General features: G+C 44.2%; 1 protein-coding gene across 1 annotated transcript in view; it reads right to left on the reverse strand.

Annotated features, from left to right (window-relative positions):
- Positions 1-3,453: 3,453 nt before the first annotated feature.
- The window catches only part of KCNK12 (potassium two pore domain channel subfamily K member 12), a 40,350-nt gene continuing 20,586 nt past the window's right edge, over positions 3,454-23,217 (reverse strand). The window contains exon 3 of the mRNA XM_083494664.1: positions 3,454-4,425. Within this exon, the coding sequence (XP_083350790.1) occupies positions 3,530-4,425 (896 nt within the window). The 3' untranslated portion in view covers positions 3,454-3,529. The remainder of the gene's footprint in view (positions 4,426-23,217) is intronic.

Here is a 23,217-nt window from a genome sequence, read left to right on the forward strand (position 1 = left end):
TCCCTTGCCCCCCTTTCAGTGCTTCCCTTCCCAGATCCAGAGGTAAGAGGACTCTCAGCAAGGTGCTTGCCTGATGGGCCCTTGGAATCTGTTGTTGCAGTTGCCACCTATAGGAGGAATGCAACACTAAAAAGGTAAAGGGAAAGGACCCCTGGACAGTTAAGTCCAGTCAAAGGCGACTATAGGCTTGTGGCATTCATCTCGCTTTCAGGCCGAGGGAGCCGGCGTTTGTCCACAGAGAGCTTTCCGGGTCATGTGGCCAGCATGACTAAACCGCTTCTGGTGCAACAGGACACCATGACGGAAACCAGAGCACACAGAAACACTGTTTACCTTCCCACCACAGTGGTACCTATTTATCTACTTGCACTGGTGTGCTTTCGATCTGCTAGGTTAGCAGGAGCTGGGAGAGAGCAACGGGAGCTCACCCCGTTACAAGGATTCGAACTGCCAACCTTCTGATCAGCAAGCCCAAGAGGCTCAGCGGTTTAGACCACACTGCCACCCACATTCCATAATGCAACACTGCGCTCTCCCAGTCATCATGGTCAGCTCAAGCATTTCAGCAAGAAGGGCCAGTAGCATAACCCACTATGGTGCTAGGTCTGGGCATTGATGTTGATGCTGAATCCAGCAATGACAGACATGTTGGAGCTGGGAATGTACCCTGTCTGAAACCCTGGAGAGACACCGCCAGTTAGTGGGGACAATACTGAGCTAGGTTGACCAGTGGTCTGACCTGGTATATGGCAGGTTCTTACTGCCCAATGATCAAGGCTCGAAGGGATAGGCAGATGGTCGCTGCAAACTGAAAAGCCCAGCTTGGGCGGCTTGTGGAGATCTGGGAAACATCTGACACTGGAGACAAATGTTTGCTCATTTCAATATTTGCTTTGGAATTGGCATTTTCAGTACAGCCAAACTGATTACCATGAGGACGGTCAACAATGTTCATACTGTTTCAATGCTGTTCAGTGCCTTCTCATTTCCAACTCTACCATTTGTGATTCTGTGATTCCCTGGTTGCTGCTCCTTCTTGGAATCCTCCTCCTCCTCCTCCTCCTCCTCCTCACTTTTCACACCTTCATTTACCTTCACTGCCTATAAATTGATGGCCTGAGATGACCCCCATAGGATGACTTGATTCTTGCAGCATCCTCCATGTCATCGTGTCAGATGCAGCATTGTGGGGTCGTTGACTAAATCACAGGGGTTGCCGCAGCCAGGCTAAGGGCAGTGAGGGCAAATTAAGTAAAGGACAGTAAAGGCAAAGAGGACGGAAGTGTGGCAGTTAGAAGCAGCACCAGCTAGGGGGATGAAAAAGCAACTCTGTAACATCTGCAAATATAAATACATGAATTCAACATTGCTGGAAAAGGTCAGGTGTTTCTTCGCCTACTGAACAGAAAACTTGAGCAGCTTGCCCTTAGACATGTGTGTATGGAGAGAGGGAGAGAGGGAGAGAGGGAGAGAGGAAGGGAGGGAGGGAGGGAGGGAGAGAGAGAGAAAGAGAGACCTTGACCAGACATGAGGTCTAATGGACTTAGCTCTAAACATGAATTTAGGATACCTGAGTTCTAGTGCTGCTTCTATTTCACAAAATAAGCAATTATTTTGTGCCCTTGGGCAAATACTCACCTATCAGCTGTAGGAATAAGAACAATCTGCCTTGCACAGGAGTTATTACCACGGTAAACAATTTTTGCAAAAATGAGAATTATGTGCAACTGCTAAGTAGCAACCATAGTTTCATTCTGAGGTTCCGTTGTTGTGGATAGCACACAAAAAAAACACCCCTTACAAAATCAGAGATGTATGTTTTGGAATTGAAGCTAGGGCGTAGGAGAGTCGCAGTTGCAGTGTGTGTGTGTGTGTGTGTGTGTGAGAGAGAGAGAGAGAGAGAGAGAGAGAGAGAGAGAGAGACAGGGATGCATGAGCTAGGTTTGCACCGATCCATCCTTCGCTGATTGTTTAGACCACATTCCCTCCTTGCATTGAGAAGCTCTACCAGAACTGAATTTATCTGTGCTTTTGCAGAGTCCTTTCCCACAGCATCCAAATGCCCAGGTGGCAGGGAAAGATGTCTGCCATTCACCCTGGGGCTGGGAGATGGGGCTACAGCCTCCTTGCCAGCAGTAGGAGATGGGGCTGGCCCATGTGTCTCCATGTGTCTCACCTCCTGCTTTAATTTGAAAAGCAGCTCAGAGACTTTACATACACATGCATATCATTCATTAGCTTTCCGCCAGAGCAATGTGTTATGATCCATCACTGTTGTATTTTAAACCTGTATGATGATGATGATGTTTGCTAGCTTAGTGTTATAGAGTGCTAGTTCTGCTAGGTCTAGGAGTATTGTGTTTAGCTGCACAATGTAACTCTTTTGCCTGGCCCCCTCCCTGTGTGACTCTGTGAATCTGCTCTGGAAGGTGTGGGGGGGGCAGATATTGGGGTGTAGGCAGTGTGCAGGAAATGGCGAGGACGAGGAAAGTTCCATTGCACAGCCAATACTCCTTGCAGTAGCGCAACTGTTGGATATCACCCACAGAAACTGCCTTTCCTCAGCAATGCACCTCATTGTATCTTTATGAGGCCCCGTGCTGGCCAGTGAAATGGCTAGCAAGCTCTTGGCTGCAGCTGTGGGGAGAACAAGGGAAAAGGAGATCCCTGCCTTTCCCAGTAGCAATTAACAGGCAGTGGTGAAGGCAGTGGGCTCTTCAAGAGGAAATAGCTAGCCAGTCAGCAATCACATGGTTGCTTACTGCTGACTGAGGTTCTTCTGCCACTATGCAAGTGTTTGTTGATTGACTAGTCCTCCTCCTTTGAGATCAGCATCCTGAGTCTACACAGGTGGAAGCTGGCCAATCAGAGCGGCATTTTCATGGTGGTGATTGAAGCTTCTCCGCAGCACCACTGCCCAGCTGCAATCAGTAGTGGTGGGAAATTCTTCTATTGCCTGAGACAGTAGTCGGCATTTCCCACTAGTAAACTGCTTGATCAGCCACTGACAATTTTATTTATTGATCTATATAGACCGTTTGCTGCTATCCACAGACCTTGAAGCGGTTTACAGTAAGTATAAGTTGCTGGTGGTACCTGTGGAAGAATAAAAAAATAATGGGCTAAAAATACTACGGCAGTGGTGCCCATCCCATCAGATGTCAGATGGGATAAATAACTATTTAACTTTTAGAAGACATCTGTTCAGGGAAGTTTTTAATGGCTGATGTTTTATTGTGTTTTTAATATTGTGTTGGGAGCTGTCCAGAGTGGCTGGAACAACCCAGTCAGATGGGTGTCGTGTAAATAAAATTATTATTATTTTATTTTATTTTATTTTATTTTATTTTATTTTATTTTATTTTATTTTAAGGAAGGCTTTCTTTTTTAAAGAACAACAACAACCCTCTCAAGTAAACTTTGCATAAAACTTGCCCTTGAGAACGACTGGACGCTTTTTTAAAATATTGTTTTATTAAATAAAGAATAAGAAAACACCTCTGTTTTATAGAAGATAATTTCAAAATTTCTACCTAGAATCGCTTGTCTCTGCCAGTCTATTGTTCATGATAGCTAGAGCGCCTACTCCTCCTGAGAAGCCATTTTGCCTCGTGTTTATGCAGACGTTCCGAGGGTAGCCATTGGCCGTCTCGGACAGTTGCTTTTGCAGGAGGGCCAAGGAGACTTTGTTGGAGGCGGTGAGATCCCTCATGGAGATCATCTCACCCGAAAGGCGCCTCCCCTCCGTGTCGCTGTCGTACTGTCCGTCCGTCTCCATAGAGATGTTGTGCCGGCGGAACCGGGACCCCGGCGTGATGGCATTGCGGCGCCCGAGGCGAGCGGTCGGTTTATGGCAATCTGGACAGCACCGGCACCGGAACTTTCTGAGCATCCAATTTAAAACCTGCTTGATTACAATCGAGATGACGTTAAAAAGGGAGTAGATGCAGCAGACCCCCATCAATATAAACATGAAGTTCCCAAATCTGTATAATCCCTGATTTCGGTACACGGCGTTTTGGCTGCTCACCAGGTCGCCAAACCCAATGGTGCTGAAGGTGACGAAACAGTAGTACAAGGAGTCAATGTAATTCCACCCTTCCACGGCGGTGTACATGGCCGAGGCACAGCAAGCGATAGTAATGGCAAGGATTCCCAGGATCAGCATCACGTGATAGACTGATGGCTTCCACCCAATCAGGCTGTCGACATCGGACATGGATGAGCCCCTTCGGCAGGTTGGAGGTAGAAGGCCGCTCCTCCTCAGCTGCCTCTCGTGGCAAGCCTTCATCACCAAAGCGAGCAGGGAGATGATGCGCTCCAGGAAGAGGTTGAAGAAGAGGATTGTTGCGGCACACCCAAAGAGACCATAAACGATGAGGAAGGCTTTGCCAGCGACCGTTGCCGGTGTGGACATCCCGAAACCTGCAGCAGCAAAGAGAGAATGAAGTGTTTATATAAAAAGATACAGCCCAATATTGTTTTGGTGCTAGAGGCTGGAAATTTCCTCTCTTCTCCTCTGGTGGTAAGATTAGAAGAATTAACAGGATGACTGGCAACTGGTGGAGTGTTGTTGGCTTTTTTAAATGGTAACTCAAAATGTCGCATGTGAGGCAGACCAAAGGCAACAAAAATGGTAACCACCAAAAGGAATTTGAAGCAGGAGCTAAAAGCAACGGAGGAAGACTAAATAGATGTTTAGTAATCCAATGTGTTCTGGAACCTACTGGGAAAGTTAAAACCAATTTGCAAAAAAAATTGCCTTGTGGGAAGTTGGCTCAAGTTATAAGAACCTAAGAAAGCCTGTTAGATCAGGTCAGTGGGCGATCAAATCCAGAACGCTGTTCTCACCCTGGTGAACCAGTTGCCGGTGGGAAACCAGAAAGCGCTCTGCCCACTTGCAATTCCCATTAAGTACAAGTGGCTCAAAATACGGTGTATAAAGAAACAAAACACCTGATACCAAGCCTGAGACAAAAATATCACAAGTGGATAAAATAGTTGGCAACAATGCCGTGCCATATGTTCTCTAGACTTGCGTTTTTCCTTGAAAGTAGCAGTGGCAGGTTGAATCCAACTGCAACCAAATAAAGAAAAGAAAAAGAAGAGGGGGAGATCTCTCATTTGCGGAGATTATTTGCAATGGTTTGCAACCTCTGCTTTTCTACTGTTGTTCTTTGCTGCTGTTACTCCATGGGCCATTTATTTTGCTGGTTCATTATTCTAACTTAAGTGATGCCAGCCAATCAGGAATCATGTACCAGTCGAGATGATGTCATGATGATTAACATGTAGTTGATTAGATTTCATTATGTACTGACATCATTAAAGGCAAAGCACATCCATCAGAGGGATAGCAATGCTTCTTGTGTAACTGGCAGTCCTAACCAATCAGGGATCACATCAGGAATCAAGTGGTCCATTTGACCGAAGGGCCCTTCTTTCAAATTTGCATGAAGCTGATCATGAAAGTGCCGCACCCATTTCTGCTCTGCACCAGTTAGTAGCCCTGTGCCTAGTTCATTGGTTGGTTCCATCTAGCTTGCTCAAGAGACAGAACTTCCAAGCCCAAAACTATGTGTGATGTAACCACATCAGAAGTACTGTATTTTTCGCCCTATAGGACGCACCGGCCCATAGGATGCACCTAGATTGGGGGGGGGGATAAAGGAAAAAAACTTTATTCCCCCCCCAGGCGCAGGGCTGGGGCGGGGGAAGCCCGAGCTTCCCCCGACCCCAGCTCCCAGAACAGGAAGCTCTCCGCAAGCCTGAGCTTCCCCCTCCCCCAGCTCCCAGAACGGGACCCAGAGCCATGCCGAAGCTGCGTGCAGCTTCGGCATCGCTCTGGGAGCTTGCGGGGCTGGGGGTGGGGCTCTCCAGGCTTCGGCGAAAGCCTACATTCACCCCATAGGATGCACACACATTTCCCCTTCATTTTTAGAGGGGAAGAAGTGCGTCCTATAGGGCAAAAAATACAGTAGTTCCTAGAGCCTCAGAGGTTTAAGCAGCAGAATGCAGAGACATTCCAGAAGCTCTTGCTTCATCCAAGTCTCCAAAGAGTTATCAGCTATTCTCCATTTTGGGAGATGTCATTTACAGTGAAGAATAGTCCTTCATTCCCAAACTCTATGGTGCCACTTAAAACTGCATGGAACAGACAACCCAGTTCTGCAGCATCTCTTTGAACTAAGGAATATGTGTATCTGGCAACTCCGCATGCACTTTATTCAGTGACAATCCAAGGGCTTAATTTGAGGGCTTGTTTGCTAGTGTGTGGTTGTTGTGAGGAGGAGCGGGAAGTCTTTAATAACACAGTGGTGATAGATGAATCAAAACGTACAGCAAACCCCCCATACTCAGGAGGGTATGATAACACACTACCAGGGACTCAGACAGCTGTAGAGATTCAGAGCTCTTGCAGAGGGAAAAATTACACCCTTGTTTGACCTCCACACCAATCAAGTTCTTTTTTTGTGGTGTCTAAACAACTCAAGGACATTTCAGAAAATAGGACGTTGCCAATTATGTTCTCAGTTCCTTTACTAGTAAATTGTAGAGCGAGTCTTCAAAAGCAGCCTAATACACAAAGCTGGAACTCAAGGAATTGAAACATAAAACTGCAAACTACACAGGAGTAATAATTTGCTAGTCAATGACCATGTCTTACTCCTCATATCAGGTACTTGTTAATCTGGGGATGTGATGACAGCAGCAACAGGGTTGTATCATTACAAATTATTGCATCCTTCAATACCACATGATAGGCATTTAGTGACTGCTTTATATTTCCAGACACCCAGGTCATATGTTAGCTTAGTGGCAAAGGAACAATTCCAATATGGTTTGGTCCCATCATGGTCCTGTAATATATGAAGAGAAACACAGAGGTGGAAGGTATTTCATAGGCCACCTAGTCCAACCCTTGGCTGATGCAGGAAATCCACGGCTACAGGATCCCTCAAAGATTGTCATCTAGCTTCCGCTTTAAAATCTCTAATGAGGGAGAGCCCACCACCTGCCGTGCCCTCAAGAAACTTGGACGCCGAGCTATTGATGTTTAGTTGAAATCCCATTTAGTACTTCAAATTGATTAGGCTGGGTCCAAAGCAAGGTTAACCAATATGGTGGCCTCTAGATGCTGTTGGACTACAATTCACCATCAGCCCCAGCAAATATGACCAATGGCCAGGGATGGCGGGAGCTGGTAGACACCGTAGAACCTGGTAGACACCATAGAATCATAGAATTGTAGAGTTGGAAGGGACCCTGGTGATCATCTCAGCCAACCCCCTGCAACGCAGGAATATGCAGCTGTCCCATACAGGGATCAGACCTGCAACCTTGGCATTATTAGCACCACATTCTAACCAGCTGAGCTATCCAGGCATGTTGGCGCTAGAGCATCAGAAAACAAGCTTGTTCTGTCATCCATATGACAACCTTTCAAATATTTGAAGATGTCTATCGTATTATCTCCTACTCTCTTCTCCAGACCAAATATACCCAACTCTTGGGGTGGATGTAACAACAGGGTTTCCCCCCACAACTTTATTGCCTGGCCCCAAATATACACAGTGCTAATATGGAGTGACCAACTAGTTAAGTAGCCATAGAAACCCAAGGGAGAAGTGGAGGACTCTCTTCAGATGTAATGCTAGGATTCTCCTCCACCTAGGCTCAGGTTATGTGTAAATAAACCATATATCATAAAGACACCACAGTCTCTACTGTGCCTTTTTGTCCAAAGGAAAAACAGGCCCAGGTAAGCACGTTTAGTACCCCTGGGATCTCATATAGCTTGGAGATAGGAGCGGCATCTAACAATATATTTCTTTACTGTCCCAATGAGGTTTCCACTGCTGAGAAGTTATTTTTAGCACCTTGAAAACATGTCCCCACCCCCAGCAGTGTGAAGGTACCATCACAAGCCTCTGGGAGTAATGATCAACCTGACCCAACGTAGAATTAGGCACCAGTCATTGATTTATTTTAGAAATGGCAACTTTGTTGAGGCAACACAAGCGATTCATAATCACGGACCTGTTGACAATCCCATTGTTAAAAGAATAGCACAGTAGATTAACAATAATTGGCACGCAGCCTCAAGGAATCAGAGAAATAATGAGAGAATTTGGAGGCATAGAGCAAACTAATTGGAGCTAGAGGAGGAGCATGTTGTACTCATTTGCAAATAAGATAGCGGGAGCCTGTAGCAACAGGGGAAGGCTGCTTGGGGACAGATTTGGAGTGAAGAATTTGTGGGTGGCCAAGCAGTCTCCCCTATCCCAACTCTCAATTTCATCCACCTCAAACAGCTTTTCATTTGTTGTAATTAAACAGTTAATCACAGGGGTGGTGTCATGGACTGGCTGAACACAGAGGAATGGTGGAAGGCATCAGCTGGGGAACCCCCAAGGGACGAAGGCTCAGAGCCTGGGGTTGGTGGTGGGACAGTGATGAGTGGTCAGAGGGAGAAAAGGGAGAAGCCTGGGGGGGGGGAGTAAGTGTTGGTAGCTGAAGAGGTAACAGGGTTTAGTGAGCAGGGATAGAAGGTGGGAAGCAGAAGCAGAAGTGGGAGCTGGAGAGGAGGGAGCCCAAGAGGCAGATATGAGCCAGGCTGATGAAGAAGCCAGGGTGTCTCCCCATCCTGCGGCAACCAGCTCCTCTCCCAGGACTAGGAGAAGTATGAAGCAAGAGGAGCAAAGACAGGTGCGCTGGCATATTCTCAAATTGCTGGGGAAAGACCTGGCGGAGGCAGAGATTTAGGCAGCCGTGGAAAGGAGGAGACCTCCAGCCTCCGCGATTATATAATGCAATTATATAATGCAATTATATAATAATAATAAATTTTTCTTTATACCCCACCCTTCCCGGTTCAGAAAACCGGGCTCAGGGCGGCTAACAACAAATTTAAAACACTTAATTGATGCAACAAAAATCAGCATAAAATACAGTATAAAACGTGAATAACAATAAATTCAGAATTCAAAAATCAATTTAGGGGCGGAAATCCATCCAATAAACATTAGATGATCACTTGGGCTAGCTGGCTAAATTAGTCCTATCTGGGTAGGTAATCTTCATAAAATCTTCATAAAAAGGCAATTGCCTCATAGGGGTAAGACAGATTGAGAAGAGTTGCTGTGCTTATTACGGCCTGGGTCCCCTGAGCTGAGCTGGTTTCTGCTAATAAAGAGTTAACTTCACATACTCCGTGTGATTTATTGCTGACTGACTCTCTAACATGTGGAGAATCTCAGGTCTGGGAGGCAAATGTGATCCTCTGGACCTCTCTGCCCAGCCATTAGGACTCTCTCCAGACCACACCTTCTCTTCATAAGCCCCTGTTCTTAGTGGGCTCTGCTTTGCACCTGATCCCACTTACCGGTACCTTTTATCTAAACTAAAAAGTCCCAAACTCTGCAACCTTTCCTCACAGGGGAATTACTCCATCCCTGGGATCATCACATGCTAGGCAGCTAAAAATGGTACCCATCTCCCCAGACAACTTTGTTGATAAAATGTTGAGGTTTTGTTTGGGTGCAGGACATTTCCCCCAAGACTGCAGATCTAACATAATTCTTTCTTTCTTTCTTTCTTTCTTTCTTTCTTTCTTTCTTTCTTTCTTTCTTTCTTTCTTTCTTTCTTTCTTTCTTTCTTGTTAGCAGAGGTGATGTTGGGGCTTGTATGCTGAGCTCCAGGGATTTTCCAAAGAAGTGTGTCCTTGCTGAAGCTTCCTAACTGCATTATTATCTTCCCTTCCTGGCAGAGGGACTGAAGAGAATCAGAAAATGGGCAAAAGTGGGGCATGATTTTGCCCGGTCCACTGTCAGCTGGGAAGATCTGTGTTCCATAAAACCGGCAGCAGAATTACAGGTAGATACTGCAGCTGAAAGCTAAAGTTGTAGTAGCCCCCTCCTTAAGATTATGCAGAAATGTATAGCATGCAAATCCAAGTGATCAATAAGCCCCTTTGGTGCAACAATTCACTAGCAAAGTTTATGGATCGGGTTGTTTAAAGCAAGAGGGTAACTAGGAATCTGAATATTTGTTAAAAGGTTCGCAGCCATAAATGGCATTTATGGACAAAATATCTCTGTGATCAGGCAGAGGAAGCATGCAATCACACCACGCGGGTAGGATCTTTTAGAAAGAAATATTGGGCTGACGTTGTGTAAACTCCTCCAATTATTAAATTACAACTGCCCCCAGTTAACAGATGGATCGCAACAGTAAATATGCTGTTTGCCTTCGATTTCCATCTGCAGGACTTCACCCAGTGTCTAGTTCCCGATTTATCGAGAAACAAGTGTTCTCTTTTCAATGCTCTTTCTACAATAACAGCGGAGTAAACAGAATATCTCCATAACAACCAAACACACCAACATTGCCTCTTTGGAGATTAGACCAGCACTACTCGAACGGCCTGCCTTATAACAACTCTGAGAGAGCGTAGCCACTTCTCCCTTCATTTCCTTTCGTTCTGATTGGTTTTTCTCACTTTCCCAAACAACGTTACTGACTCTCGGGGGATGTGAGGGAAGGTTTGCAGTACTGCAAGATCAAAGCAGAGGGGAATCGCACTCGGAAAGCAGAAATGGTAGCGAATGAGACAAATAGCCCATGAAAACCCAAGAGAAAAAACAAAAACAAAACAGTGGCCAAGCTACAGTTAACACATAAATAAATGCAGCAGGCCTGGCCCTTCTGTGACTCACTAAACTGAACAACTTGGACTTAGAGGGGATTAGACAAATAAATGGAGGGTGGCTTTCAAGAGCTGTTAGCCATTAGAGCTGAATGGAATACCACATCTTGGGGTGGTCAACAGTTGGAGAGGGCTATTGCCTTCATGTCCTATTGGGCAGCTTCCTGGATGTATCTGGTTCCCCCCATCTGTGAAACAGTGTGCTGGGTTCGATGGGTGCTTGATCTACTTCCAGGGATAATCCCTCCTTGGTGGCTTCACTATCACAGCATCACCTGAGCCTCTACATGGCTTAGAACTTCAGTATCTAAAGGAACTTCCCATGAGTCATGCTCACCAACTGAGGGACTTCCATGAATTCTCCTTCCATTTGAAGTGTGAGAAACAAGAGAGAGGGCCTTCTTGGTGGTAGGCCCTGGGCTCTTCCTAAAGAACCTTCCAGAAAGACCAGCATAGTGCCTGAGGTAACATATTTTGGGCAGCAAGGAAATTATCTTTTTGTTCACCCAGGCCTTTTAACAGATTGTAATGTTAAGTTTTATTTTTAGGCTGGTACTATTAACTTAGTTCTATTCTGATAGCATTTGAGTCCTTTATTTTTCACTCCATGTGATAATTGTAGCCCTTTTTGATGTATTTGTATTTTGGGTGCTGATATATTTCCTGTTTTCTTATATCATTTGTGTTGTAACGTTGTGATTAAGTTGATGTACATCACCTAGAGTAGGCATGGCCAAACTTGGCCCTCCAGCTGTTTTGAGACTTCAATTCCCATAATCCCTGACCACTGGTCCTGTTAGTTAGGGATGATGGGAGTTGTAGTCCCAAAACAGCTAGAGGGCCAAGTTTGGCCATGCCTGACCTAGAGGACTATATGAATGGGTGACTAATGAATGTTGACCACCCAAGGTTCTGCTACACAAAAAAGTATAGGCATTATAAAAAAAAATGGGTAAGAGCAGGAATATCTGGCTATGAGATGTTCTCTCATAGGACACCCAATTATTGAGGAAAATTCAAAGAAACAACTTGGGAATATTTCAACGAATTGGTTCCAAATATGACAAATTTGTTTTTTCGCTCATTCACTTATAAGAACAAAGAGCTTTGATCCCTAACAATGTTTGAAGCTTTCGGAATTAATACAGAGCTTAAAGATGAAGCTTATCTATTTTATAAAACACTGTTGGACCTAACAATGAGCAAAGGGCAGAATCTTAGAGAGGTCTGAGAAGCGGACTTAGGCCAACAAATCGATGAACACAAATTGAGCTCTATGTGGTCTAAACACCCGTTGCGTACCGTCTTGGCTAAACTGCAGGAAACCTCTTTAAACATCATTTATAAGATGACACTGGACACTGTCTAGTTTGAAGTATACATTGTGGATGTGAGCTAAATGCGTAATGTAAATGATTTTCAAGGTTTTTTAATGCCATGTGGATGGATGTATACAAGAGTCAACATCTATATATTTATTTGTGTTGGAAGACAACATTTTGTGTTTGGTAATTGTTTTTTAATTTTTCAATAAAGTTTGCCCCCCAAAAGCAGATAAATATATTCCCACAGTTTAGAGTCAGCGCATTGGTTGCTAAACCAATATTAAGTGGCTTCCTCTTGGTATCTTTAAAATAAAGGATGGTGATGTCCTATCTCCCACACAAAACCAGTGATAGGGGCTCTTATTTGCAAGTAAAGATGAAACAGGACCACCTGGGTGAATTTTACCCTTATGCTTTTCATATAATCAGTTATCCATATATAACCATATATCTTTATGATGATTTTATATAATCCATGTTTGAATCGTGAAGGCTTCTGCAAAGCTTAAAGCAAAGTGCTTAGATTTGAAAAATCCAAAATGAACTCTGCCCCAGTTCTCTTCCCTTGTTCTTATGTCCTCGATGTCTCGCTAACGTAAGGGGGGAAGCAACAAATCTGATGTGCTGGCACTTCCCCTCCCCTGTCCAGACAGGGTCCTTAGTAGCTAAAAACAGGAAAATGCTAACCGCAAAATGTCCCTGTATGGCAGATGTTGAGTGTAACGGCCGAATAAGTTCCTTTTGCCTTAAGTTTCCTTTCTCCTTCTTACCATAAATCGGGGGGAAAGGTTACACTGATGTTTAGACTGGAGAAAGCAGAAGTTGGGAGGGAACTCTTTACATGATCAGGGGGGCGAGGCTTGAATGTGCTCATTAGCTTTGTTTTTGCTGCCGTGTGCGATTGTATTCGATTATGTCATGATCTATGATGCATGTACTCAGGTAGAAAGCCCCAGGGCACCAGAGCTGGGGTGCCCAGTCTCTGGAAACGATTCCACTGGGTCAATTACTGCTCAGCAATAAATATCACTTTCTTTTTCTCCACTGCTGCATCTGTCAATTCTTGGACACTGTTTGAGTGGGTCACAGGTACTCTAAAAATCCGTGCAGCAAAGATGTAAAAAAAGTGAACCTTTTATTATAGCAGTCTAATGGTACAAGCTCAGTAGCAAGGAGAAAAGCAGAATGTCGTCCAGTTGCTGTTACAAGGCAAAGGAGTAGCTACAATTAATTTGGGCCCAGGAGCCAGGACAAGGTTCAGGAGTCTGAAATTAGTAACAAGAGTGTACAGGAACTACGCCCAATGAGTTTACCACCTACCCACCAAGCTAGTAAACCAAGGCAGAGAATGCCCAGCGACTTGCAAGAATCCCTGTCCATGTGGAGTTCCTGACCTGCAGACAGGTGCTCTGCTCAGAGAGTTAAGCCTCCCCTTTCTTCTCGATATGCCACCTCTTCTTGGGAGACAGTGACAAACACATCTTCCCCTCTGAGGCCTCTCACTTTATCAGAGCAGACAACACCTCTGAGCCCACTTTATCCTCCACAGGTGGGGGGAAAGCAGATTCTGGGTCTCCCACCTCATCAGTATATCTGGGCACATCTGTCAAGAGAGCTCTGCTCTGTAGTTTCATCTTGTCCTCCTACTCCTGGTCTGAATTGGAGTACGCAGAGGGGAGCATGACAGGTGAGGTCAGAGAACAAGAATAAAAGCCATCCTGTATCTCCATTTCCCATTAATTTTCTCCAGAGCTGGAAATGGGTGACACAGGTGTGAGACCCATTCTATAAGTGGACTTAAAAATGCTATGCCACATATATCTTTCCCCCCCCTTTGGCTACTGAATGGATCTTTGCAAATACGTCATTGCAAATCTGAGCGCTAAATCTATTCTCCAGGGTGAAAATTACAATCCTTAGTAATATGAGGAGCTACCTGTGGATTTAATTTCAGGCATGGAGTGGAGAAGCAGACAGGCAGTGGAAAATTTATCTTGTGCCAATGTGCACCTTATTAGCATATCATGTTTGAATTTCATATTATACTGCTATTAGCATTCCAGATCCCCGTCCTATTTGTAACTACTGGAGAAGATAACTGCTTGGCTAATAATCTCAAGGATTTCAGGGCTTCCAGGCCCAAATGAAAACTACTTAAGGAAGATGAGGCCAAAACTAACATTCATCTAGAAGCAGAAACTGAAGTTGCTAATGATCCTGAGTTTTCTTATGAATGAGACAGCTTTTGCTGATCAATCTAGAGCCTTTTCCACTGCATGCAAAGACAGGCTCCAGAAGACTGTGCAAATGAGGCCAATAATGGGTCCAACTGTCAGGAAAGCAGCTTCTGCACATGATGTAGAGGGAAATGAGGAATACATGGAGCTCCTCAACCTGGGAAGGTAGTCCATCTAGGAGAAGGAAAACTCTGATCCAAAATCCCTGCTTCCTTGCATCTATTCTCATCTGGGAAAAGGTTTTGGGAGTAAATCCTGAGGAAAAATCCATTCCTATTGACTTGTGGGACATCTTCAGGAGAAGAAGAGGCTAAGGAGTAAACCCTATACAAATGGAGTCCCTAAGGTGGTTGGATGGTATCTTTTACGCCTCTTTCCAGCAAGGAGCAGAGTGCAAGATTTCTTGATTTTTAAAAAAATGTTTTGTGCATCCATCCTGAGAGCCAGTGTGGTGTAGTGGTTAAGAGCGGTAGACTCGTAATCTGGTGAACCGGGTTTGATTCCCTGCTCCTCCACATGCAGCTGCTGGGTGACCTTGGGCCAGTCACACTTCTTTGAAGTCTCTCAGTCCCACTCACCTCACAGCGTGTTTGTTGTGGGGGAGGAAGGGAAAGGAGAATGTTAGCTGCTTTGAGACTCCTTAGGGTAGTGATAAAGTGGGATATCAAATCCAAACTCTTCTTCTTCTCTTCTACATCTAATCTTGCCCCTTTCTAAAAATTATTTATTGGTGTGTGCTTGCAGATTCTACCACCACCAGCAGTAGCATTGACATTACAGTCCTATGTTGACCTCACAAACACCAGTCAGGAAAGTAAAATACTGGTTGGTTGGAAACTTTCAATTAATGTTCTTTGGTGGCAGGTTTTTCTGTTTGGTGGTGGGTGTCTTCCTTGAATCTTTATAGGATAAGGCCTAGCTCTCTCTGTTGTGGCTCGTTGTAGGCCAAACCTGACCTAACCTGATGGCTGGAGATTTGTTTGAGTGCCAGAAGAGGTCCTGAGGAGCTTTAATGCTGATGCTTGACAAAATTCTACTAAGTAAAATGGATGCTTGCGGCTTAGTGTCAGAAACGGGAGGACTCTGCGGGCGACGCTAAGGCCAGGACAGGAGAGGAGAGCCACCTCGCAGGAGGAAACAGAGACACGCTGTGAAATTTATAGAGGCCTTCATGAGGGAGTGAGGAAATAGGAAGAAAGATTCATAGCAGCGTTTGCAGCGGACACAAGCAGAAAGTGAAGATTTATGGGCACATTTTCAAAGAGGGCTCCACATACGAGGTGTACAACACTTCAATTCTGAGCTGTCCCCATTGATAAGAAATGGGTGAGGGAGCAAATAGATTTTAGGTACAGTATGCCCTAAACCAGAGTTTATTCTAATCTGCAACTGGGCATGGGAGCTTGATAAGGAATGAGGTTGTTTCTTAAAAAGAAAGAGGTAAGGAGAGGGGAGAGGGAAATAAACAGGAATCCTCGGGACAATATGCTTTTTGAGCACTTCTACCATACCCTTCAACATTTCTCTGATGAAAATAGAGATAATAATAATAATAATAATAATAATAATAATAATAATAATAATACCCCACACCTGACTGAGTTGCCCCAGCCACTCTAGGCAGCTTCCAACATATATAAAACATAATTAAACATTATATATGAAACAAAACTTCCCTATACAGGGCTGCCTTCAGGTGTGTCTTCTAAAGGCTGTATGCCCTTGGCTCAGGGGTTGCACAACTCCATACCTTCCAACATTTCTCTGATGAAAATAAGGAAATCCTAAGAAAAAGCAAGACATTCCAGGATCAAATTTGAAACTGGAATGGCTTCTGAAAATAGGGACACTTAGAGGGTCTGTCATACCGATTTGCTTGCACAAATCTTGTGTGGAGGTTAGACTAGGTCCAGACTTTATTTAAATAATCTATATATCTCTAAATCTCTAAGCATTATATAAGAAATACAATACAGAAAAAGTAAAATTGGTTTAAAAGTTAAAACAAACAAACCAGACTTCAATTAAAATGCCTGCTGGAAGGGGGGGGGGAGAGGACATTGCAGGGAGGAGGCCTGTCTGGGGGGCGGGGTTCCTAAAATTGGGCTTCTGCAACTGTTAGTTTACAAGCCATGCATCTAAGTTAAGGGGAACCACTAAGAGTGACTCAGCCTATGACCCCAGTGATCAGGCAAGGCTATAAGGGATTAGGTAGTCTATGAAATATTTTGGACCCAAGTTGTTGTAAAGTCATGCAAGACTCTTGAACCGGGCACACTAGTGAATGGGCAGCCAGAACAGGCTTTTGAGGACTTGAGTTATGTGCTGGTCATAGTCTGTCTCCATCAACAGTCTGACATCAGTACTTTGCACCAGCTGGGGCTTGCTAACCAGGCTCAAGGTTAGCCCAACATAAAATGCATTGCAATAATCAAATCTTGTGGTCACCAATCCTATGGTCAGACTATTGGGTATTCATTCTGATTTGCTTACTGGGCAGTTACACTTGCATTCATCCTGATCTGCTTGCAGGGTGTTTACACACCTTCTCATTAATCATTAGTTTGTTTCATACTTTTCAGTACATTTCCCAGTCATTTCCTAACTGCAAAAAACAAACAAACAGTTTTTTAAAATGTGGGTTTGTTGTGACAGAGAGCATTGATTCGCTTTAATTGTGCAAAGCTAACTTTCCTGGCACGTGAATCCCTTCCACAAAACAGTGACGGTCTGGAGGCGCCCATAGAAGATGATAGTGAACAGTCTTTTCCTCATTGTTCTTCACTGTAATCCTTCCTTCTCTGCTGTCTTCCTCTTTCTATCTGTTCATCTACATTCCCCCCCACCCATCCCTGTACATTTCATTATTAGCAGGGGGTGGGGGTGGCGGAAGACCATATGGAAATGGTTGTTGAAATATTTGGAGTTGGGAGAGACTGACAAACTGGCTGAAGTTTGCAGAAGAAATGACTGTTTACAGAACGCTAAGTTTGCAGAGAGAAGGACATGTTTGGTGAATGTCTGGAATGTAAATGACAGAAATGCAAGACCTGAGAAACATAATGAATTATTGTGTTTTCACTTTGTATCTTGCATTTTTTAAAAATAATACTGTCACATGCCACTCCTGATCTCCACAGCAGTGTGAGATTCCAGGGAGTTCCAGGTGCTTACCCAGGGTTTGTGTAACCTTTGGAAATGAGGCACAGTGCAGACTGGGCTGCCTTAATGATATATGGTTTGCTTACACATATATACAACCTGAGCCTATGATGAAGGGGCTCCCAACTTTACACTCCAAATTGTATTGACTCTCCCATAGTCACAGACCTGGGTCCAAGCAGACATCCTGGCTGTTGCCCTGCAGCTTGCCTTGTTTCTCCCACTCACATAGCTCCTAACTTTGCGCTAGGTGGCTGCAAAGTTATGTCACAGCTTACCCACTGAAAAACCTTTCCCCCTAGAGCAGACCAGGGCAAACTGCAAATCCTCAAACTCTGCTCCTGGGCTTTTGAAATATACTCGGAGTCGAGTGTGAATTTCATGCTCCTTATTCAGCTCATAGTAGCAATGAATGAAACTTTCCCCAAAACGTTTAGCTATATATACATTATTTACACAATGGGCCCCGCGTGACTGGCTAATTTCAGGCTGCTCCTGTAGGCCAATCAGGTTGTGGATTCACCTCCTCCAGAAGCCTGATTGGCTGCTCCTGCAGGCCAACCAGGTCGCTGATTCACTTCCACCTGGAGCTGGATTGGGTGGTTCCTGCGGACCAATCAGACTGCTGCATTCTGGATCCTATTGTTCTAGGATTCAGCTCAGTACATAACATCTTTGTTTTTCGACCCAACTCTGAACTCAAGGAGAGGCTTCACCTATTTGTCGGCTGGCATAGAACCTCTGCTTTGTTGACCACCCACCTCTCTGACCCCTTTTGTTCGCTTAACAACTCGGCCATTTGCAGGCAGGACTGGACATGGGAAGCAGAGCCCTGCTATTAGGAGGCTGACTTGCTGACAAAGATCCTGCCACTGCACATGGGGTAGATTACGTATGTGATTTCAAGCATTTTTGTAGAAATACTAATAATAATCGCCATGCTCTTCTTTGTCATAAATTATCCCAGGGCAGTTCATGCCAAAACTACGAAACAGAAGCAGGTGGTGTGGTAGCAAAAGGGTGGCACTTTCCTGACCTCCTGGCATTGTGTTCCTAACTTCCTGACCTCCTGGCAGGTGGCTGCTTACTGGGAGGGGAAAAGGTGGCACAGGGCAAAAATATTTATTAATTTACTAAATGTCTATACTGCCCATCATCCAATGTAGACCATCTGAGTCTGAGTAGCACCAAGTTAAAAACAAAAGAGGAATGTAAATGGGTAAAAGTGATGGTAACTGCAGCCAGACAGGTTAGAGTGAGTAACTGGAAAAATGCAGAAGAGCTAGGGGTGAACCAACAGAGGAAGAAACTGAATAATGTTATAATTTTAGAATATCTAACTGTGAAGGTACACAGAATGAAAGGGTTTAAGGTCAGTGAGAAAGAGGAGGATTGGTTTGAGAAGATATTGAATTATTTGGGTAGGTTTGAACAATTTGGGGCAATTAAAATGTTAAAAGTTAAATAAACCTTGTGGATGGAGGAGTGTTAATGTATATAAAATTGTACATACGGTTGATTTGAATATGTTATTATTGATTATGTATACCCAATGTTTCAGCCACCTGGGGGGTTCCACTGTTTGTGTTTGGCTGCTGATAAATAATTTAAAAAACAAAAACAAAACACAAATATAGACCATTGTCACAAATAAAAACACTCTCCCTACAGTTTAAAAAGCCATAGATTGCTTCACTAGCCCAGTTCATGTGCCATTCTCCCTGCTGCCTCACTCCTCCATCTCCTTCTCCTGCTAAGCAGCAGCAACAACTCACCTGTCGGCAGGTCAGGTGAGTGCCTCCACCCTGCCATGCCATCTGCTACTGCTATAAAACGTGGTACAATAGATTATATTGATTCGCATCACGTCATGTTTGTTTGTCCCTGGCTGGAAAACCATTAGTTCCGAATGTTTGTATTAATTAATACAAACGGCGCTTTTTCAAAGGAGCTGGTGGCAGGTGTGTTCCAGCCTGTCTCCACGGAGGGAAAAGATGAAACTTTCCTGCAGTTAGAATTTGCCATCGCAGGAGAGAGAGAGAAAAAACATCACATCTCCCAGTCTCTCTTCTCAACAGGAGCGCACTAAGCAAAACATATAATTTCATAAGGAGGAGGGGAAAAATCGAGCGCTTCAAATGTCAAGAGTACTTTTTAAATATCACATCAACATTTTTCCTGCCATTGAGCTGTTCTAATGTCTTTCGAGATGAGTGAGCGCTTGTCTTGTTTGAGACTGTCGTTTCCTGCAGGCCGTGGGACCATTCCAAATCTCTAGGAGAAGATGTGCAAAGGAAAAACCCACCCCAGTCTGCAGCTTCCCTGGCAATGCCTTGCAAATTGCTTTAAAAAAACAACAGCCAAGAACACCACCCTCCCACATTTAAAAAATGTATATCTAATACAGCAGAGGATAGGTCGGTGCTTGGAAATGAGAGGAAGATTGTGTGGGCTTTATAGAGCACTAAAATTGACAATAACAGGGGATCTTTAGGGTTGGGTTTTTTTGTGGGTGTCGTTTTGTTATTTTGTGGATTAAAGGGAATGGCAGGAGAGGAAATGCTTCTCCTTCCTTGGAGGTTTTTAAGCAGAGGTCGGATGGCGACCTGCCACAGATGATTTAGTTGAGATTCTTGCATTGCAGGGGGTTAGACTAGATGGCCTTTGAACCCCCTTCCAACTTTGATTCTATGATTCTTGCTAGGAAGGATGTGGCTCCTTAAGGTATGAGGAAGACTGCCATCTTGCCTCGTAAACTGGACCAGATTTTGGGGGTTATGTGTGTCTCTGAATCACCCCTTCCCCTCCTCAAGGCCAAATTCACTCAACTTTCAAAAAGGAGAAAGGCTCCTGTACAGATTATCTGCTCCTGCACCCTCTATGCAAGGCTGGATCCTGGCTAGGCAGCCTGAAAGCATTACTGTGAAAATCATCTAAGTGACAACTTTTGTTCCTTGGCAAAGCAGCCTTGCGCTCCCGGCATGTCCCTGCCTCCTCCAAATCATCTTAGCAAACTTTTAATTCCTAATGGTGCTTAATATGGATTCTAAACTGGGTATAACATCCCCATGTTATGAGTATGTATTTGTAGCATGCAAAAGTGATTAATGGATAATCCATAGTTAAGATTGTTTGAGTAACAGGATTGCAGCCAGTTTGTTCCCATTACGGTGTAATTCTAAGTACCGTATTTTTTGCACCACAACACTCACTTTTTTCCTCCTAGAAAGTAAGGGGAAATGTCTGTGCGTGTTATGGAGCGAATGCCTGTGGGTGGCGGGGGGGGGGGGATCTGCTGCAGTCGTGAGCAGAGGATCCATGGTTCCCCTTCCTTCCCTCCTCCGTGGTTACAAAGCATGGATCCACATGGATCCTCAGGATTTTTGCATTGGGCTACTCCAAACTCACTGTCAGATCACATGTCTGTGGCCACAGCATGAACCACAAAAATCATATATCCACTATTTCGTTTAGAATATTTTTTTCTTGTTTTCCTCCTCTAAAAACTACGTGCGTGTTATGGTCTGGTGCGTGTTATAGAGCGAAAAATACGGTACTTAGCTGGTGGTGAAAAGGACCCATTGCAAGCAGTCCACTTAGCAAGGAAATGATGGTGACCCATTGAATGCCAGCCCCCAAGGGAAGAGGGGCTGCACCAGGAGAACAAGGATACAACAAAATAAACGTATATGATTTCTCGGTGTCCTTCTCCTCCCATGTCTTCCTGCTAAGTTTTACTATTTGACTTGGACTGACACTTCTGCGGTGGGCGAAGAACAATCTCCTTTTGAACCACGGGGCTATAGTTCTTTCATCAAATTCTGATAACAAGACAAACTGTTCCCCGTCATCCTTCATGATGGATTTATAATCCTGTAATTCATAACTTCCTAACACTTGTTCGATGTCATCCGTTTCCTCCACAGAGTATTGTTAGGAAGAAGGGAGACGCCTGCCAGATCTTTACTGTTGCATTTATTTTAGCAACGGTGGATGGAAGAAGTTCACTGGTTGGAAACCTAATGGACCACCAGCCTTCTCTTAGAGTACCTATTTCATTTAGGGGCACAAGAAGCAGCCTTATCGCTAGTAAGGCTTTATAGTTACCTCCTTCAACCCACAGTTTACCGGCTTCCTCGCAAGAATATCATGGAGGACTTTGTCAAAAGCCTTACTAAATTCAAGATACACTATGTCCACTACATTTCCTGCATTTAGCATTAGAAGGGGGAAACCAGGTGGGGAATAGGTAGCTCCAGCCTTGATGTCAGTAAGAATATGTGTAGGCGAGGAAGTGACTGTCCTAGAACGCAGAGCCACGGAAAACGTAACAGCTTCTCAGAATTAATCACTGGAAGGATGCTGTCAAGCTTTCATAATGAGCTAAGGAGACCTCGCTCAGATTTTCTTTTAATTGAATGAAGGCATGTTTGCAGTCATTTCAGTGGGAGTGACTTTCGCTTACAACAAGAAGGCTTTCAGGCTTTGAAAGTGATGCAAAGGTTTTATTAGGGTTGGCAGAGCTCGTTCCAAGGGGCCAAATCAGACATGATGGAAGAGCCACGTGTATTTTGCTGCAATGCGCTATTCGTGGGGCTTCGCTTGTGCTCGAAGCTGTCGTTAGTACAGAATACTGCGGCACAATTGCTGACCCTGTCAGTATATAACACCTGGGCCCATTGCTGATTTTCTGCCAGGCCAAATTCAAGCTGTTACTATGAGTATATAAAGCTTGGGACCCGTTTCCCTGTGAAGTTGCCACGTCCCACTTGACCACATCAGTCTTTGGAACTGGCATGGTTACAAGTTCCACATACTACACCTTTGCAAGCAAATTGATATTTTAGTATGGCAGCAGTCAAACTTCGGAACTCCCTGCCTATTGATTCAGTTGCTTTAAACTGGTTTTACTATTAATTTCATTGTTTTATTCTTTTTGTATACCACTTTTAGGGTTGTTGCTATTGTTTTTCAAACAATCAAGTGGTATACGCATTTTATGAAATAAAGCAAATATTTTATGTGGATGCCCAACTCATATATGGTGTGTGAGTGGCCAGGGCAGGAGGTAGGGGAGTATTATTATTATTATTATTATTATTATTATTATTATTATTTACATGGAATGCAGCATACAGGTGAAGGAAGCTAAACTTAGCCTCTTCACTTGCTTCGTGGTGCTCCATTGCTTCATCATCACATTATTATTATTATTATTATTATTATTATTATTATTATTAATAGAGACATCACCTTGCTGACAAAGGTCTGTATGGTTAAAGCTATGGTTTTCCCAGTAGTGATGTATGGAAGTGAGAGCTGGACCATAAAGAAGGCTGATTGTGAAGAATTGATGCTTTTGAATTATGGTGCTGGAGGAGACTCTTGAGAGTCCCATGGACTGCAAGAAGATCAAACCTATCCATTCTGAAGGAAATCAGTCCTGAGTGGTCACTGGAAGGACAGATCCTGAAGCTGAGGCTCCAGTACTTTGGCCACCTCATGAGAAGAGAAGATTCCCTGGAAAAGACCCTGATGTTGGGAAAGATGGAGGGAGCAATGAGAAGGGGACGACAGAGGACGAGATGGTTGGACTGTGTTCTCGAAGCTACCAGCATGAGTTTGAGTAAACTGCGGGGGGCAGTGGAAGACAGAAGTGCCTGGTGTGCTCTGGTCCATGCCGTCACGAAGAGTCGGACATGACTAAACGACTAAACAACAACAACAACCTACCCTTCCCCAGAAGATTACGGATAAAACAGCATATAAAAACACATATTAAACA

Source organism: Podarcis liolepis, assembly GCF_965112155.1.
Source record: "Podarcis liolepis genome assembly, chromosome: 3".
Taxonomy (NCBI): domain Eukaryota; kingdom Metazoa; phylum Chordata; class Lepidosauria; order Squamata; family Lacertidae; genus Podarcis; species Podarcis liolepis.